This window comes from Berghia stephanieae, chromosome 1 (assembly GCF_034508935.2).
Source record: "Berghia stephanieae isolate SIO BIC M18660-M18661 chromosome 1, UCSD_Bste_1.3, whole genome shotgun sequence".
Taxonomy (NCBI): domain Eukaryota; kingdom Metazoa; phylum Mollusca; class Gastropoda; order Nudibranchia; family Aeolidiidae; genus Berghia; species Berghia stephanieae.
The window spans coordinates 42,749,538-42,769,969 of NC_088360.1; the positions used below are offsets into that span (position 1 = coordinate 42,749,538).

The window sequence follows — 20,432 nt, forward strand, 5'->3', positions numbered from 1 at the left end:
ACATACTCCATCACTGTTTCACATAAAAGACACCTAATCTCACTGCTTATTCTTATCACTTCGCCATTAGTTCCAATTTCAATGGCGCAAGCCATGATGTGCTCATAGTTGGCTTCAACGGTAAATGAATGTTGTGATACAGCAATCTCTCACCACCACTCCCCTCTGACAAACACACAAACACACCCTTGTAACATATCAATAAAATTAATAATATTAAAGTTCCCTTTATTCATCCTCATGCGGAAATTTGTCTTAGGGTTTATTCAAAGAAAAGACTGGAATAACCCAGGCATCAGTCACAGCACAGGTGACCTGCTGACAGCCAAATGTCACTGGGGATATTCGAACTAGGTATCTTTCAGGTACGAAGCAAAGACCATACTACCACTAACCCTCCCCATCGAACATTATGGCAATGTACTTGTTTCCTCTTGCACTTGTTTTGCATGTCCAGAGGAATTTGACGAAACCATGCTGGAGCCCGAGGAATTTGAGGAAACCGTAAAGTGTATGACAATCAGTAATAGCTACACTCACTTTGCAGTTCAAATCAACCAATACACAAATACATTTCAATGTTCTCACTTTTTTAATACCCTAAGAACCTCAGTCTACAAATTTGTACGATCTGAGAATGCATTTGTAGTACCTACAATGCAACCTGAAACAAAACACCTGGATCGATGGTCAGATTTGGTTTTCTGTGACTGTGGGTTTACAATAAATATCAATTTCTTGCAACAATCAGAGAATAATATTTTTTAAAATATCTTCAATGAAAATACAATTTAATCAGATTCAGGTTTGTTGTATCTTGGTTGCACTGATCCGAATAGACTTTATAAGTTTGAATTAACAAAGAAATTGATGAATAAGTCCATAATGAAAATTATTATTTTTTATTTAATGCAAGGAAAAAAACTATTTCAAACATGAACATTGGCAAATCTGGTACTCAAATTCACATTATAGTATAGCTCTCAATTACTAGTACAAAAAAAAAAAAAAAGCACTGCAATCCATCAACACCATGCTTCTTTCCCAGGGGGCAATTGTTTTCCCCCAAACATTTTACTTTTGTTTCTATACATTGTGGCCTGCTGGTCATGCAAAAACTGTTGGTAACCTCCAAACATAACTGCGACAAGAGGAAGAGAAAAGCCCAGAATAGTCTTGTAGTGTTCGGGTTTTAGCCTTCTAAGACTCATATCTGAAAGAAGAAAAAAAACATACATAATAATAATAATAATACTTTATTGCATCCCAAAAAGGAATTTTTTTGTACAGACGTGTTATAATTTACACAATATATCTGTCATCTGCATTTTTTGCCAAATTGGGACCTAAAATTTGCCCCAAAAAACCCCAAAATTTGCCAAGAAATTTGACAAAAAGACCAAAATTTGCCGCACTTTGGGTCCTTATTTGAAGATTTTTTGACGAAACGATCCATGACTGAAGTTGGAAGTGTAAGTGACTCGATTTATTTGACTTGAGAAATGAAATGACTGTGAATAGCGTTGTTACAAAGATTTTAAAGGATCATTATCCGTAGAGAGTAGCTTTCCTTAGTTTGGGCCCAGGCAAAGCTGCAACATTTCTCAAGTTTCGCACTGTTTTTTTCTCGTTATTTTGTTTTCGCTTCTTTTTTTCTCCAAAATTTGCCACGCGATTTGCCAATTTTCCCAAAATTTGCCACGATTTGCCAATTTTGGGAAATTTGCCAAAATTTGCGGGTCGCCCTGATATTTGTGGCCGCAAATGGCAATTTGCGGCCGCAAGAAATGCAGATGACAGATATATACGATAAAAATACAATGGAAATAGGATGTATATATAAAAAAGGAGCAGCTCCATAACCAGAGCTGCATTTTATAATATGAATAATTTCAACACTGTATAATAGTTAAAACTGTCACTATAAATTGAAAATTGAAAAGATTGCAATAAATGCAAAACATTGCAAATACATGTGCATGTAGATAAATATTAAAAATGAGGAGTTGAAAGCATAGATAAAGGTAACTCATCATATAGCCCTGTTGCATATAAAATGACATTTAACAAATTGGTATCACGATTTGAATTACAAAAATACAAATGTGCTGGCAAGGGACTTTAATGTTGAAATACTGAGTAGCACAATAAACAATATTGGGACATTTAGATATAACCCTTTGATTGGCATCTATTTTTTATCATTATTATACAATACAATTCAATTGCAGGTGATCTTTAAGCAAAGCAAATGCCAGAACCAGATTTGTAAACTCCTTGACTAGATTTTGTTTTTCGCTTTTTAAAAAAATAAACATTTACATATTAACAAAAAAGAATTACTACCTACTGAATTAAATTCGATGTTGGCAATGGCAGTGAAATTTTACCTTTTTTATAAATTTGGCAAGGAAAGGGTTATGAAGAGAAAATTCATACAATTATAACAAAAGTATTTTAAAAAAAAAAAGGGGGTGGGGGGATGAATTAAACTTGCACATCAAGTTTTACATACTCGTTGCAATTTTTATCAAATTAAATAAAAACCCCAAAGTTACATTAAACTCAATGCACTTCACAATGCAGGTAATATGGGACTAAATTTTATTTCATAAAAGTCATCCATAAGGTGTCATTTTTATTTTGATGTGTTTATAATATCCATCAAGTAACTAAAGCCAGCCACTCCCTCACAGAATGAGGCAATTTGTGTGAAGTGTTTTACCCATTGACAGAGCCAGAGTTTTGTGACTACTGCCACCCATGCGCATTATCAACTTTGTTACAAGACACGTCCTCTATATCTCAGCCACTACTTTATGTGTTGTATTGAAACTTAATATTTAATTGAAACAAATAATATAAGTAGTATCCTAGCATTACCATAGGCTTTCTTGTTTTAAGGGGTTCTACAGTGCTTAAGACTCTTAGGCCATTTCAGAGCCAGAAAAAGAGAAAATGACAGTTAAAAAAAAAAAAAGGAAGACAAGACAAAGCCACACAGAATGGACAAATGATACAAGGAAAAAGAAGAGATGCAAAATTATGAACCGATTTAGAATCCATGTGCCAAGGATAGCCAACTCTCCCCTGCCTTCATGGGAATTCCACCAAAAGCACAGTGGCTTAAAAATTTTTATTTAAATTATTGTAAAATAGAAAGTAAATGTCGAGTTTGTAATTTGATAAAGCCCTGCAGAAAAGAAACAAAACAGAAAATTGCAACAGTTGCACTATTGCGGTTTAATACTCTTATGATAAAATCACGCCAATACTACAATTAATTTTTTTTTTAATTTCACAAATAGGATATAATTCAATAAAACTCAATAAAATATTGTCTACAAGAGTGATTCAAGCCTAATGAATGGTGAAAACCCTTACCAAATTCAAATACCTATCAAACAGGAACAGAAGTAAAAAATTTAAAAAATCAATGAGGTACTTATCATTGAACAGTAACTAGTAGAGCTTAGTCTTAATCATTTCAGTACTGTTAATTCCGGTTAACCCATAAACGATGAGATTGAATGTCTTTAAATTTAAAGTCATGCTTTCTCAGATTATTACCGCTAAGACGTCCCTCCTATGCAAATAGGGCTGCACTTAAGTCTAAATTACATTAAATAATCGCAGTTATCATTCTCCAGGTGAATATCAACAGTAAAATCAAATCCAATCTGTATACAGTTCAGGGATCAGTTTTGGGTCCTCTGCTTTTCGTAATTTTCATCAATGATCTACCAGATACCGCAGACTCTTATGTATATACAGTAGAATTACTTTAAACCGAAATTTTGGGGACCTTCTAAACCATTTCAGTTTAAAGACATTTTGGTTTAAAGCAAGTTCCCGTTTGGCAATGTTTTTCAAGGGTAGTAACCATTTAAGGAATTTGCTCATTTAATCGCATCATGGGTTTCCCGTTAAATGGAGTTGTTGAATAAATGCCATCTTCGTAACCATTAAAAAAATTTTTTGTTTTGTTTTTGTTTTTTTTGTGTGTTTTAAAAATATTTTTGGGGGTTTTCGTTTTCAAATCAAAATTGTTGAAAGAGTTGAGTTTGGGATGCTGTGTATTTTACATTATATCTCCGTCTTGATCAACTTTTTTTTCATCGACTTCACATAGTATTTTGATTTTAAACTCCAACGTGTAAGCACAGTGCTTTCTTTTAGACATCTTTTAGTAAAATGCAAAGCTAAAATAAGATCGAAAGTTCTTGTGCGATAATTGATGATGAATAATGCGCAGCTACTCAGAGGTGAAGTGAAGTAGAAATGAAAAGGCGTGTAAATGCTAGGCTGTCTACTACACATCTCTCTTTTGTTGAAAAGCCATTAGGTTCAAAGGCCTAATTACATCGAACCCCCCTCACACACACACACACACACACACACACACACATTTAAACAGTGGAAATGAAATGGCATGTCAATGGTAAGTTGTCTACCACCCCCCTCCTTATTGTCGTGTTGAAAATCCAGTCAGTTCCAAAGTTTCAACACACGAGCGAGAACATCTTGCTTGCGTGATTCTACACCCCAACTCCCCCTCTTTCCTCATTTTTCGCCTGCCAGTCACCCGCTGTCTTCCTTTTCCAGTCTGTGCGATTTATTGTGGTGTTGGCCAAGCCCAAGTGCAGTGATCAGTGACATCTATAGAGTATATGAAGTCCTAGGCAGTGATTGAAGTGTTTGCCTATCCCCCACCCCCACCCCCACCATCACCCTCATCTTATACTTACGCTCTTTGTTTAATATCGCCGGGCATTATTACGTGTGGCCTCCTTCCCGAATTTTTAAAGAAAAATAGAGAGAGAAAAAGGGAAGGTGCTCTCAAGTTTCGGTTTAAAGAAAGTCCTGCTTAGAAGTATTTCGGTTCATCGTAAGAATTAGTACAAAGATAATGAAGAAACTAGTACAATTTATTAAATTCTTTGCATTTTAAGGTATTTTTCGGTTTAGCTTCTTTCAGTTTAAAGTAATTTTACTGTATATTTGCAGATGATACAAAGATATTCAATATCATACAAACAGCAGATCATATGCACACATTGCATGAGGATCTAGGCAAACTCGCATCGTGGAGTGATAGGTGGTTGCTAAGATTTCACCCTGATAAGTGCAAACATGCACATTGGAAACCTAAATCCAGATGAGAGCTTCAGATATAATCTAATGGGAGATGAACTTGAGTTGGTGGATGAAGAAAAAGCTATTGGAGTTATCACCGATAATGATCTAAGCTTTGAAAAGCACATCAACGAGAAAGTGAAAAAGGCAACTGCAATGTTTGCAACAATTCGCCGAATATTTAAATACCTAAATGAAGATACTTTCATTCCACTGTACAAAGAACTAGTGCGAACAAACTTGGAATATGCCAGCTCAGTCTGGGTACCATTCAAAAGTAAACACATCAAGCTCATAGAAGGTGTCCAAAGAAGAGCTACCAAGCAGCTCCCGAGTATGAAAGGGATGACATACGAAGAGAGATTAAGAAAACTGAAACTACCAGCACTAAGTTATAGAAGAATAAGAGGTGACATGATTGAAGTGTACAAAATGTTAAATGGAAAATATGACCAAAAAGCTGGTTATCTACTTAAACTCTGGCCTGAGCACTCCTTGAGGACAGGTACAAGGGGCAATTCTAAGAAACTTTTCACACAAAGGCCAGACTAGATGTGCGCAAGCATAGTTTCGGTGTTAGAGTGGTTCAAGTGTGGAACCAGTTGTCAGTGCTAATTCACTTAACTCATTCAAGAACAGACTGGATAGCTATTGGAAAAACCAAGAAATCTTCTATGATTACAAGGCTAGCATCACATTCTGTCTTCACGGTAATCTGGAACCGGAAGAAACAAAGATGACACCTGAGTTAAGCGAAGAGGATCATTGAGAACCTGTGCTGGAAATCATCTCTAAGTATCTCTAAGTATCTAAGTAGTTCAGCTGCTTTTCTTACCTGCTGTTTTGTGTCAAATGAAAAGAACAGGAGGAAGCAAAATTAGATCTGCTGGTTTATGTTGCCAGATCCTTCTTTTTCTTGTATTGACGAGTCCGATTTAGATCCCAAAGAATGCTAGAAGCTACAAGAACTGGAAAGGCAATGGATACAAAGTTTCTTCTTAAAAAACGTCTTGTGGCTGAGACTTTTACTTGTCCTTGTTGGTCCATAAGCTGTGAAATATAAATATTGGTTATATATCTGAGCATTTTTAAAAGGTGTCAATTGGAAGAGCTGGCTAAACAATAAATTGCCCAAGCATAACAGTAACAATCATGAAAAATGTTATTTTCATTTATCATTATGCCACACTTAAAATTGCTCCTCTAATTTTTTTCCAGAATATATTGACAAATTGAGTAAATAAACGCCTGACAAAAGATTCAATGTGAAAATACGAATTGAATGAGATGCTCTAGAAGTCTAGAAGTATCTAGACGGTCTAGGAGGTTTCGGTTCGGAAAGCCTCCCGATTTTGGATCCAGGTTGATATTGGTAGATAGTCGGTCAATGCACAGTCAACAACGGCAATTCTCATTATCAATTTGATTCTGAGTCGGAGTCAAAGTTAAATCAATTAACACTATTACTGTTAATAACAGTCAGCGGTTACTTTTTTACAGTTACTGTACTATTCAGAGACAGAGCGGCTCCTCTCCTCTTGAGATTCTTCTTCTAGATACTACACGCAGTAAATCCAAGTCATTCAATGATCAATGGTGCAGAGCTCTCGCCCACATGAATATGAAAATTGCTTTTGAAGTTAGAGTCTCAATATAAGCTGGACAGTTTCCAGTTTATAAAAGATAATGCAATATTATTATTATGAAAACAAATTTTACATAAATGACGAGCCTCTCTAAGGTCACTGATCAACCATTTTGATGAGAAAATTGTTAAAAAGTTTGCTCGGTCTTTCTTTCGGTTTCATTTTGAATTGTGAAACGAAATTTGAAATTGTAAACAAACCCCAAACACTAAGCCTAAGCCCGAAACCATCATGGGGCTCTTTTGTTAGTTCATGATGCCCTTAACCAATAACTAATAAAGTTCTCTAGTACCCACAAGAAAATTCGCTTACAGTACCTGGCGAACAGTGCAATCGAGGAAAAACTGGAGTAATACTCGTAACCACTACCCGTAAATAGTCACCGTGTTCGGTTAACTTGTAACGTTACGTGTAGTGTAGTGTAGACGAGACTAGAGTGTAGACATCTATCATCAGTCTGTCTAAATTAGATACTTCATTATAATTCTAGGAGTAGATAGATTTAGATATATCTAGCCCAGTACATAAGTTCTATCAACAACACTATCATCCATCTAGACTAGATAAATCACCATAAGAGATAGATATAAATTAGTAGAGAGGCTTCTGAATATGAAATGGACACCCCCCCCCCCCCATATTTAGGTCACTTTGACAGTAACATGCTTTCACTCTAAAACGGCCCATATCATCATACACGATCATTTTAAAATGCGCAAATTTGAAACTGTTACTGTTACTACCATAGGGTACCATAAGATGAGTTCTGAGCTACAGGACCAATGTCCTTCAATGCTCAGCTCCTGTTTTATCCAGAAAGGGTTGTCCTGTAGATGCACCACTCGTTCAAATCTTTTGTTCCCAAATGCTCTATCGAGTCGTTTTTCATATGTGCTCAGAGATTGCGAGATCACAACATCATATGGCAGAGAATTCCAATAAGCAGGCATGCGATGATAGAGGTACCAGCGTTGTTTATTATTTGAACTTGGCCTATGACTGAGCTTATTTGTGTGCCTTTCATTTATTGTGATTATTCCTTTAGCTGTAATCGGATCATATATATTGTTTAATAATTTGTAGCACTCAATAAGGTCACCCCCGAGTCTCCGATATGACAGTGATGGGAGGTTTAAGAGATTGAGTCTTTCTTCATAGGTTTTGTCTTTGAGTCCACTTATCATTTTAGTTGCTCGCCTTTGAACATTTTTGATATCATCACTTATGGTCAGGGACATTGGAGACCAGACCGCCTGCGCATATTCCAGGTGTGGCCTTACAAGGGCCTTTAACAATTTGCTGAAAGTATTTTGGTCCATAAATCTAAAAGATCTTCTTATATAAGTCCAAGTATGCAGTTGCTTTGATATATTTTTTTTTCCTGTATGTGGCTGTTGAACATTAGTTGTGAGTTGATTGTTACCCCAACATCTTTCTCTTTTAAGACATTGCATAATTTTATTGGTTGTCCATTGCTATCCATGTAATAAGTTCTTTCATGGTCCTCAGATCCAAAGCTTAATGCATTACATTTTTCCGGGTGGAATTTTAAAAGCCATTTCCTTGACCATTCCTGTAGATTGTTTAGATCTGCTTGTAACTTCTTCTGGTCGGTTTTATGTTCTATAGGTCTCATGAGCTTTGTGTCATCCGCATACATATAAACCATGGAGTCAGTCACTTCAGGCAAATCATTGATATACATGAGAGAAGTGAGTGGAGCAGGCACTTATGTTGGTAACAACAAGATATGAAGTGAATAGAAAAGTGCCAGAAGACAATAGAGAATAAAAAATTTTTCGCGGCGGTGGTGGGGTTTGAACCTGCGACCTTATTGGTACGACAACTCCGCCTGGCAGGTGAGAGCGTGGCTCTACCGTGTGAGCTATCCACGAACACAAAAATATTCGTTTCAAACCCAAAGTCATTACTAGATCCCTCTCTCACCCACTTCTTGAGATCGCCGATTCGTTCACCACCATCGCGAAGTAATTTTGACCAGCAGTTAAGCTTAATAGCCAATATTCTCATCACAAACATATAACATAGAAACGATTGAGACATTGAGTATGCTCCGGTGTATGGGGTGAATTTTTAATTCAGAAAAGTGAGTGGAGCAGGCACTTATGTTGGTAACAACAAGATATGAAGTGAATAGAAAAGTGCCAGAAGACAATAGAGAATAAAAATTTTTTTATTGTGCCAGAAGACAATAGAGAATAAAAATTTTTTTATTCTCTATTGTCTTCTGGCACTTTTCTATTCACTTCATATCTTGTTGTTACCAACATAAGTGCCTGCTCCACTCACTTTTCTGAATTAAAAATTCACCCCATACACCGGAGCATACTCAATGTCTCAATCATTTCTATGTTATATGTTTGTGATGAGAATATTGGCTATTAAGCTTAACTGCTGGTCAAAATTACTTCGCGATGGTGGTGAACGAATCGGCGATCTCAAGAAGTGGGTGAGAGAGGGATCTAGTAATGACTTTGGGTTTGAAACGAATATTTTTGTGTTCGTGGATAGCTCACACGGTAGAGCCACGCTCTCACCTGCCAGGCGGAGTTGTCGTACCAATAAGGTCGCAGGTTCAAACCCCACCACCGCCGCGAAAAAATTTTTATTCTCTATTGTCTTCTGGCACTTTTCTATTCACTTCATATCTTGTTGTTACCAACATAAGTGCCTGCTCCACTCACTTTTCTGAATTAAAAATTCACCCCATACACCGGAGCATACTCAATGTCTCAATCGTTTCTATGTTATATGTTTGTGATGACAAGATATGAAGTGAATAGAAAAGTGCCAGAAGACAATAGAGAATGAAAATTTTTCGCGGCGGTGGTGGGGTTTGAACCTGCGACCTTATTGGTACGACAACTCCGCCTGGCAGGTGAGAGCGTGGCTCTACCGTGTGAGCTATCAACGAACACAAAAATATTCGTTTCAAACTCAAAGTCATTACTAGATCCCTCTCTCACCCACTTCTTGAGACCGCCGATTCGTTCGTACACCACCATCGCGAATAATTTTGACCAGCAGTTAAGCTTAATAGCCAATATTCTCAACACAAACATATAACATAGAAACGATTGAGACATTGAGTATGCTCCGGTGTATGGGGTGAATTTTTAATTCAGAAAAGTGAGTGGAGCAGGCACTTATGTTGGTAACAACAAGATATGAAGTGAATAGAAAAGTGCCAGAAGACAATAGAGAATGAAAATTTTTCGCGGCGGTGGTGGGGTTAGAACCTGCGACCTTATTGGTACGACAACTCCGCCTGGCAGGTGAGAGCGTGGCTCTACCGTGTGAGCTATCAACGAACACAAAAATATTCGTTTCAAACTCAAAGTCATTACTAGATCCCTCTCTCACCCACTTCTTGAGACCGCCGATTCGTTCGTACACCACCATCGCGAATAATTTTGACCAGCAGTTAAGCTTAATAGCCAATATTCTCAACACAAACATATAACATAGAAACGATTGAGACATTGAGTATGCTCCGGTGTATGGGGTGATGAGAATATTGGCTATTAAGCTTAACTGCTGGTCAAAATTACTTCGCGATGGTGGTGAACGAATCGGCGATCTCAAGAAGTGGGTGAGAGAGGGATCTAGTAATGACTTTGGGTTTGAAACGATTATATTTTTGTGTTCGTGGATAGCTCACACGGTAGAGCCACGCTCTCACCTGCCAGGCGGAGTTGTCGTACCAATAAGGTCGCAGGTTCAAACCCCACCACCGCCGCAAAAAATTTTTTATTCTCTATTGTCTTCTGGCACTTTTCTATTCACTTCATATCTTGTTGTTACCAACATAAGTGCCTGCTCCACTCACTTTTCTGAATTAAAAATTCACCCCATACACCGGAGCATACTCAATGTCTCAATCGTTTCTATGTTATATGTTTGTGAGGAGAATATTGGCTATTAAGCTTAACTGCTGGTCAAAATTACTTCGCGATGGTGGTGAACGAATCGGCGATCTCAAGAAGTGGGTGAGAGAGGGATCTAGTAATGACTTTGGGTTTGAAACGAATATTTTTGTGTTCGTGGATAGCTCACACGGTAGAGCCACGCTCTCACCTGCCAGGCGGAGTTGTCGTACCAATAAGGTCGCAGGTTCAAACCCCACCACCGCCGCGAAAAATTTTTTATTCTCTATTGTCTTCTGGCACTTTTCTATTCACTTCATATCTTGGTGATATACATGACAAACATGACAGGGCCGAGCACACGTCCTTGTGGGATTCCACTTGTAACAGGCTTCCAGTTTGATTTGGCTTCATTAATAGTTACCCTTTGCTTTCTTCCAATCAGGAACGATGTTAGCCATTTGATGATTTTTCCTGTAATACCAAGGTTTTTCATTTTTCCTATTAATCGCATATGTGGGACAGAGTCGAATGCTTTCATGAAGTCCATATATATTACATCAACCTCAATATTGAAGTCCAATGATGTAGGCAAATTTTCGTGGAAATGGAGCAATTGAAGTGTTGTTGACCTTCCACTCACGAAGCCATACTGTTTTTCACTAAGTAAATTATTATCCTTAAGATGATCAAGTATGTGTTGTCTCACAATTTTTTCCATAATTTTATAGACAACGCCGGTTAGGCTAACAGTCCTGTAGTTCCCTGGTTCATTTTTTGAGCCTTTTTATAAAATAGCTGTTACTGTTGCACTGCAATTAATTGCACAATTTTAGGTGCCCACTCACAGCACAAAATAATTGACCTTTCGCAAACCATGCTCATTTGGGTCTTGTAACTGGCAGTTGCTCTTGCTACAGAAAACAAATCAAAACGGAAACATTTGACTTGGTCAAAAGAACGTTTTTTTGCAGCGTTCAAAGTTTGGACACACAAGGGTGCTACGAGAACTGAGACAAAATGAGCCACATTGATGTTGGCTGCTACAATGAGATTTTGCAAATGGTCGGGCCTTTGATCGCAAACCAAACTATTGATTTTAGATGTGTTTCATGGTCTAGTGTGCTCTTAGATTATGTAGAACCTCTTGATCATTTTAAAAAGACAGGGCATCAAAATACCATAGAGTTGGTTTGTAGATTTGGTCAGTCTTTGCACCTGATTTTTCAGAATCCAATATTTTCTGCAACTCTTTTCTAATTTGTCCTATATGAATTAAATATCTTTTTCACATGTAAAATTCTTGTATTGTCATTTTCCCGGTATTTTTCTACCAAAACGACGTAGGCGTCTTTTTTTTCTCTGTACTATATACATCGGATTTGGCATTGCATTTCCAGAGTACTGGCAAATTTGGTAAACTTCTATACATTCAAGTTGAAATGCTCTGTTGTCTTCCTTCTCCGACATGTTCATACTACAAAGTTTACATACATGCAAAATGATTTTTGCACAAATTTATTGGTGGTCGCCGCATAATCAAGTGGAATTGCGCTAAAAAATTATCAAACCGATTTTGATTTACTCAATTCACTTACGCAAGACCACAATATCACCCATACACGGCCAATTGACTTGTCAATGGTTGGTTAATGTTGCAATTTAAATTATCGTGCCTATATGGGCCACAACTCTGAGGATGATTTTTTAAATATTTTTTTTTTTTTAAACTGACATGTTTCAACTTTCTTTGCTACTTTTTCATTCTTCATAACTTTTGTTCATTCATTAAAAAAAAAAAATACAGCCTTTTAATTAAGCTCATTGATTCTGCTCTTAGCAACCATTTCTTGTTAGCATGTTCTAAAAATTAAGCTATTCTGACATTCTCAACCGACTTTGATAGGGTCAGAGTTTTCTGATCATTGTAACTTGCCCAGTACTGACCACTGACCATGCTTTACATCACTTGGCAATGTTACAAGACAAGACAGAGTACTGCTTAGCCACCTTGATTTTTACAGACGTGATATTGATGTTGGTGGGTCAGATTAATAATGAAGCTCTTTGTTAGAAAGGGAGTCCCGATAGCTCAATTGGTAGAGCACTCGCTTCACCTGCAAAAGTACTTAGCGATCACATGTAAAGTTGAAATATTTTTTTCGGACCCCCTTGTCCATCCAGTAGTGATTGGGTAGCTGGGTCTTTTAGATCTGGTGGAAAGTACTTTGTGTTAGACTAACATCCTGTCAGAAGGGTAGCATGCAATTGCTATTGCCTGTTTTATGCTATAGGAACAAGGATAAACTCTAGCTTCATGGGCCTTGTGGCTCTTAAAGGACTACAGAATAAATTGCTGAATTGAGGAAGGGTGGAGAAAGGGTGTATTGAATTGAAAGTAAAGGTGGCAGTGGTTTTACACAACAAGATTGTCCCAATCAGGGGATGAATCATTTCTTTTGACTGTAAGTGGTACAGAGAAATTCTTTATTTCTTTCATTCCCTCTTTCTCTTTTTTTTATGGTTTTCACAACCATGTAAAAATGATTAATCATTGATACTGCAAATAGAATGAATACAATAGATATATTGTATGTTTAAAGATTAACTAGATTAAGCTTAAAGAAATAAGATATCACAGTGTCTACAGGTCAAATACCAGAAAGGATTTATTGTAGAAATATATTTGGAAATAACAGTTGTTGTTTTTTTTGAATACATGAAACATTGTATAATTCCTGAAACGTCAAAGAACGTTTGATTGATATTGAAGACTTCTTAATTATCCTTTCTGTGTATTATTTCTATCAGACGATGTCAGCAAGTCAACTAGATGTCACTGGAGTTGCTTACATTTGCTCATGTGATGACTGTCCTGGATTTATTGGTGTGTTAGTAACACGAGACAGAGACCAGCTCAACCTTGTGGGTCGATTACATACATGTTCTCCAGAGGTGGCAGAGGACGAAGATCACCACACATGCTGTTTTGATGATTCATGTCAAAAACTGGATTTAGTGGTCACAAAAGTCAATGATTTTGATTTTGAAAATCGTGTTGTTGTACCTCATGTCATGAAGACTGGAGAGGACAATTTCTCATTAACCTCCAAACATGTTCAATTTGTTACAGACGAGTTATTAGTAGGAAATGAAGCAGAGAGCATTGCTGTTAAATATGTGTCTGAAAAACTAGCTGCTAGGAATTGTAAAGTATGCATTGGGGAAATGAAAATAAAGTATCCTCTTGATACTGATTAGAAATATTAAGCATTTTGTTGTAGAACATACAGTAAAAATTGGTTAAACCGAAATTAAAAGGTCATGGTATATTAATAGTAGACGGAAAGGGCTGGATAAACTGACACCTGAACAACTGTTTACGTCATATTATGTGTTTTCTGCAAATCACTTTGAAGACAGTCAGCTCATGAATGCCAAAATTGAAAAATCATTAATGATGTTTGGAATGGCTCAGATCTGTTGAATCATGATCAAATTCTACCTAAGTTCCTTCTTGTATTGAGGGCTGGCAAATTTCAATCAACCGTACTCTTCTTTTATTTGAAAATCTTTCAAGCCAATATCAAATCTGTTTAGAAACTTGGTTTCTGTATTAGAATTAGAGGCATAGCTGGGAACCGAGAGAACCATGATTCAATTTCACTCTGCAAAACAGCAAATCGTGGTTGATTTAGTTTTGGTTAGTGGTCAGGAGAAACAAACTCATGTTGTTGATTTATTTCAATCTTATTTTCAAGTTGAAACAAACAATCCCTATGATATTGTGATAGATGAAAGTTTAGTTGTCTTCTCAGGAACAGAATGTCTTGGGGCTTACATTGCTGGGTATATTTGTCACCCTCTGAGTCCCTCTCTGCCTTGCTCGAATTGTACTTCAATTTTTTTCTTCAGTCCTCAATATGTATTAGTAAATTGTAAACAGTATCAGTTTGGGGAAAATAGTCATGGCCTAAAATATCAATATAAGCAACTACAGTAAAATTACTTTAAACCGAAAGAAGCTAAACCGAAAAATACCTTAAACCGCAAAGAATTTAAGAAATTGTACTAGTTTCTTCATTATCTTTGTACTAATTCTTACGATGAACCGAAATACTTCTAAGCAGGACTTTCTTTAAACCGAAACAACTTGAGAGCACCTTCCTTTTTTCTCTCTCTATTTTTCTTCAAAAAGTCGGGAAGTTGGCCACACGTAATAATGCCCGGAGATATTAAACAAAGTGCGTAAGTTTAAGATGAGGGTGATGGGTGGGGTGGGGGGTAGGCAAACACTTCAATTACTGCACTTGGGCTTGGTCAACACCACAATCGCACAGACTGGAAAAGGAAGACAGCGGGTGACTGGCAGGCGAAAAATGAGGAAAGAGGGGGAGTTGGGGTGTAGAATCACGAAAGCGAGATGTTCTCGCTCGTGTGTTGATGCTTTGGAACTTTTCAACACGACAATAAGGAGGAGGGTGGTAGACAACTTACCATTGACATGCCATTTCATTTCCACTTTGTTTAAATGTGTGTGTGAGGGGGGGGGGGGGGGGTGAGGTTCTATGTAATTAGGCCTTTGAACCTAATGGCAATTCAACAAAAGAGAGACGTGTAGTAGACAGCTTAGCATTGACACGCCTTTTCATTTCCATTTCACTTCATCTCTGAGTAGCTGCGCATCATTCATTATCAATTATCGCACAAGAACTTTCGATCTTATTTTAGCTTTGCATTTTACTAAAAGATGTCTAAAAGAAAGCATTGTGCTTACACGTTTCAGTTTAAAATCAAAATACTATGTAAGTCGATGAAAAAAAGTTGATCAAGACGGAGATATGTAGAATACACGGCATCCCGAACTCCACTCTTTCAACAGTTTTGAATTGAAAACGAAAACCCCCAAAAATATTTTTAAAACACACAAAAAAAAAAAAAAAAAAATTAATGGTAACGAAGACTGCATTTATTCAACAACTCCATTTAACGGGAAACCCATGATAAGATTAAATGAGCAAATTCCTTAAATAGTTACTACCCTTGAAAAACATTGCAAAACGGGAACTTGCTTTAAACCAAAATGTCTTTAAACCGAAATGGTTTAGAAGGTCCCCAAAATTTCGGTTTAAAGTAATTCTACTGTAATTTATTTTTGTCAGTTGTGTGAAAAGATTTATAATCTAGATTGTGAGAAACAGCTTCAGACAGAAAGCTTGAAAGAAAACCTCGTAAGAAAAATCCACGAAGTAGCATTAACAACACAAAATAGTCCTGACTGTCATTGTAACACAATTTCTAGAATTATAGAATTATATATAAATATTAAACTGCATCATTCACCCGGATTAAGTAACAGAGATTACGCAAGTGGAAATAAGAGACGAAATAGGAAGTTATTAAAATTGAAGAATATCTGATTGAGGAAAGAGGTGTGGATTTTGAATATTATTTTCGAAGTGGCAATTCGGACCCGAGTCTGAATTGCTTCTCGTGGCAATTCGGACTCTTGCCACAATGCGCCTGCGCAATCACACGAAGTGTCGGAAGTGGACGATGGGTCGAAAGTGAAGCGTGGTAGGGTGGGGGGAAGGTGCTCGTTCTCAGTTGTAAGAGGTCAGTCGGTAGGAGGGCGAGTGAGCGAGCAAGTGCGTTTTAGAACTCCCGAAGATGACTAACCTTCAAAAGCGGTAATCTATTATTCCCCTTTGTCTTACTTTTTCTTGGGTACTTTTTAATTGTAATTCTAGAACTTTTTACTATCCAATTTCCCCTTTTTACTGGCGCTGATATGACCTAAATGTGTTGCAAGCGACTTAAAAAACAAAAACAATCTAAATATTCGTGGTCTTTGGGAGATTTCAATTGTAGTTGCTATTGTTAACGTTAACAATCAATTTGCCCTCGCATAGATAAAAGAGTGTCTTTGTGTTGGAAGATTTATTTGATTTGCCATGAGCATGTTGCAAAAGATACATGCATGACATATCTACATTATATATTTTGCCATTTGCGCCGCGAAAAAGTGGGGGGAAAGGAAAATAATATGACTTTGGGCTTTGAGCGTTTTATTTAAAAGGCAGTATGGATCGGGCTTTGACAAAAGGCAGTATCTTAATTCTTTTTAAATTAAAAAATGCTGTTTTATTTCTAAATATAAAAATAGAGGCGATTCTTGGCGGCAAACCATACAATAGAGCCCCGCCACTGGGGTAGGTGCAGAGTACCGTCTAATACTAATATTATTAGATAATACTAGACTAGGTGCCTATGAATAAAATAAGCACTGGTTGAATACGGAGAGAAAATTAATGATCAACTGGTAATGGGATTGGGGAGTAACCAGCGACTTCTCAAGTAGAGATGGGGGTAACCATTAACATCTCCACAACCCACAAACGACCGACTGGGTGGGGATCCTGACCTCCCATAGCGGGAGGGAGGTACATACTGTGTCTTCTATCCCTTTATATCTGTTGTCCAACATGCTTTCTGTCTTTGTCTCGGAATGTGATTACTTGGTTTTGTCCTGGCACTGGCCGGAATCCTGGCTGGGAGGGAAACAGTCAAATGCATAGTTATTGTTTTGGGAGATATTTTTTTCCTTGTAAATCATCTCTCTGTTATGTATTATTATTTTTATTTTGAATGTATAATGTAAGCATTTGAGTGTGTTCCTCTTTGTTAGATTTTGTGCTTGTGTCTGGATGAGACTTGTAGGTGATTTCAAACTAAGTACATTGGTGGTGTGCTCTTGGAATCTACATCTGATCCCTATTTGTTCTCAGTTCCCCTTTGTCTTACTTTTTCTTGGGTGCTTTAATTGTAATTCTAGAACTTTTTACTATCCCATTTTCTTCCTTTTTACTGGCGCTGATATAACCTAAATGTGTTGTAAGCGCCGTAAAACCCTTAAAAATAAAAACAACAAACAACATTATACATTCTAAAGTTTCAATTAATATACAAAATGCAAATACTTAGTGTTGTGTTTCATTATTCATCGAAATCAAATATTATATTTAAGTTCATTATCAAAGGTAATTCGTAAAAATATGAATTGAATTATATTTTTTGTCACAAACTTAGACTATTCCAAATTGCCACAGTTAATACTGATAATAATGATGATAATGACGATAGTAATGATGATGATGATAATGATAATGATGATAATGATAATAATAATGATAATGATAATGAATTGGATTAGGGTATTTTTCTTTTTAGACGAATTGCATCTTACATATCTAAAACCTATCTCCCTTGGTGTTTGTAATATGCATTAATTTAAAAAATCATTATGGTCTATATTGTAAGCACCATGCTCGATTTTTATATATAAGATCACCTTATTATAGGATATTTTAGTGAAGACAAATTAGATAGATTTCGAAGTCTAGTAGCGCATCTTTCTACATTCTCAATGTTAACAGACTGTCGTTTAAATAAGGGACTCCAAATACTATTTTTTTTACAATAGAAATAAAGAAATAATGGCACGTTTGTTTTTTGTTTTGTTTGTTGTTTTTTTGTTGTTTTTTTTCTTTTGTTTTTTTTTTTGTTTTTTTTTTTTTTGTTTTTTGGTGACCATCTGATATGTCTAACAGCTTTTATATCATAGTTTAAGAACAAGTAGATTTTTTTGCTTTCTCAAAGTTATATATAAGCATTTAGTTTATATTTCATAATTTTAGATATTTAGGATAAATTTGATAATTTCCTGAACGCTTGGGTTTCGTATTAATTTGTGCAAAATATAAAATCAGCAATATTGCAGAATTTCCTACCAACACGACTCATTATTGTAAGACAGATGAACATTTTTAATCATTACATTAGAAATTTGAGAACTAGGGCTGAATAACGATATAAAGGATAAATTGCTGTATAGAGATTATATTTACAGATTACCAAATTGATTTTTAAGGAATTCTAGGATTATTGACAATGGTTGATTTCCTAGGGCACTGGAAGTCTCCTATTTACATAAAATCTCTTGATAGAGAGTGTCTGGTATTGTTTTGGACTTGGCAATCCCAGGCTGGTTTCGACTAGATGGAAGCATGCGAGTCGCACACTAGTCCTTTGCTTTCATGGTCGGTGTAATCATTATTGTGAAATACAGATGAATGCGCTTCAACCGGTGGGGGTGCATTAATTTGTGTTTCAGTATTGACCGAATACAGAAGGTGATCTGGAGCAGATGACTGGAATGTATTTGGACTGGATGTTGACGCACATTGATCTTGGTGGCAAGGCTGTGTGTGACTTTCCTCTTATATATAATTTAAAAACACAAAACAAACTATATTATTCTAAAATAAATAAAGAAAACGGCTTGAAATTCCTCATCGAATCACTTTGTTGAAATTCATGTAACATCATTTAGGCACCTCTATTTATTAGTTTTATCCCTTAGCGTCACGTTCGACGTCGTTTTCGGCCTCGTTTTCGGCCACGTTTTCAGCCACGTGGTTGTCGTCGTAATCTTTGTCATCCCTAAGAACCTCATCGGCTCCGTCGTCGTCATCATAGTCGTGTTTCTCCTTAGCGTCACAGGGGGATAGAAAACAATAAGTGCCTCCCTGCCCGCTATGGGAGGTCAGAAACCCCACCCAGTAAGAGCATATGTTGTTTAGTCAATGACATGCATTTTGAATTAGCTCAATGCCAAACAATTCAAATGAATTAAACGTGTAATACTGATTATATATTGGGTCTCCACGGATTCAGGCTTGGTGGTTGAGGCGGTCAGTTGTCTTTCTCTATGAAATAGATATTCTTACTTCGAAGAACAGCTTGTGCTATTTTGATCGTATAAATAGTGGTTTATAAAATTTACCCATTCGCATTCTAAGCCAATCGACATATAAGACACAATGTAATGCTTAAATTCCCATTTGAATTAAACTCAACACTCAACATTCAATCATACACAAATCAGGGATAGACAAAAAAGTTAGGTATGTATAAATACGTTGTTTTTTTAAATGCCAAAAGTATTTCAAAGTAATGTATATATCATATACAGAAGCTTTAAGGATATACTAACATTTCCAGTCAATATTTCTCATTATTAGCTTACCTTATGTTTGTTTATCATATATACAAATCATACAGAATAATTAAGCAGTTTCTGAGGCGTTATCTTTTTGACATCCTGTCTTTTTAAAAGACAATCTGAAAAGGAGTTTAGGTGGGTGTTGAATATACAAAAGATTAAAGTGTTGATCAAAGCCATTTACATAGAGGCCATTTCACCCAGTCAACGGACTTTTTGATATCAAAGAACCATCCACCGTCTTTCAACAAACGATGCTTCCTTTTCCAAAATTACCCATGAATAGGTCATAAGCGACATGTGCTTATTTGCAGGTCTGATAACCCAAATTGTTTTTAAAAAATTTAAATAAAATAAAAATAAAATATTGATACCCATCACAACAGACCTCCTCACTACCACGAAAATTCCCGTAGTACTACAGCTAAATCCCGAGCTGGATATAATAAAGGTTTTTAATTAAATGTCATTTCTTGAAAACGAAGTTCTGGTGCCAGAGCTATCACATAGAGTTAAAAATATTTTCCCCACACATTATAAGGACAAACTGGTGATTTTTAAGGGTAGTTAAAATGTCTACGATGTTATTTACCCTGAAAACTACTTATTACATTTTCCTATTTCAAGTATGCAGGTCTGCTATGTTAAGTATCAGTTCCATAGTCAAAATAAGACAAACAAAAATAACTTTGATTTTAA

At 36.4% G+C, this 20,432-nt stretch overlaps 1 protein-coding gene and 1 long non-coding RNA gene across 5 annotated transcripts; one reads left to right on the plus strand and one right to left on the minus strand.

The window, feature by feature from the left end:
• Window positions 1–886: 886 nt before the first annotated feature.
• LOC144975141 (uncharacterized) lies at window positions 887–6,938 on the minus strand. 2 transcript variants are annotated; one of them, XR_013645865.1, is made up of 3 exons: window positions 6,856–6,938; window positions 5,972–6,186; window positions 887–1,213 (listed from the first exon to the last, which is right to left on the minus strand). It is a non-coding gene; the product is annotated as an uncharacterized LOC144975141 (long non-coding RNA). The 2 variants fall into 2 exon arrangements; XR_013645866.1 differs by lacking the exon at window positions 6,856–6,938 and adding an exon at window positions 6,627–6,844.
• A 9-nt stretch (window positions 6,939–6,947) lies between these two features.
• On the plus strand, window positions 6,948–15,626 carry LOC144975147 (uncharacterized). 3 transcript variants are annotated; one of them, XM_078918931.1, is made up of 2 exons: window positions 6,948–7,153; window positions 13,481–15,626. In XM_078918931.1, exon 2 carries the CDS (start codon window positions 13,484–13,486, stop codon window positions 13,928–13,930), a length of 447 nt encoding a protein of 148 aa, XP_078775057.1. In that variant the 5' UTR covers window positions 6,948–7,153; window positions 13,481–13,483; the 3' UTR covers window positions 13,931–15,626. The 3 variants fall into 3 exon arrangements, with proteins under 3 accessions (XP_078775057.1, XP_078775066.1, XP_078775075.1); XM_078918940.1 differs by having other exon boundaries at window positions 6,948–7,131; XM_078918949.1 differs by lacking the exon at window positions 6,948–7,153 and adding an exon at window positions 12,854–13,134.
• Window positions 15,627–20,432: the final 4,806 nt, after the last annotated feature.

Bases quoted from the DNA above. Each gene is read 5' to 3' on its own strand.
- LOC144975147 (XM_078918931.1), top strand. From the start codon at position 13,484: ATGTCAGCAAGTCAACTAGATGTCACTGGAGTTGCTTACATTTGCTCA.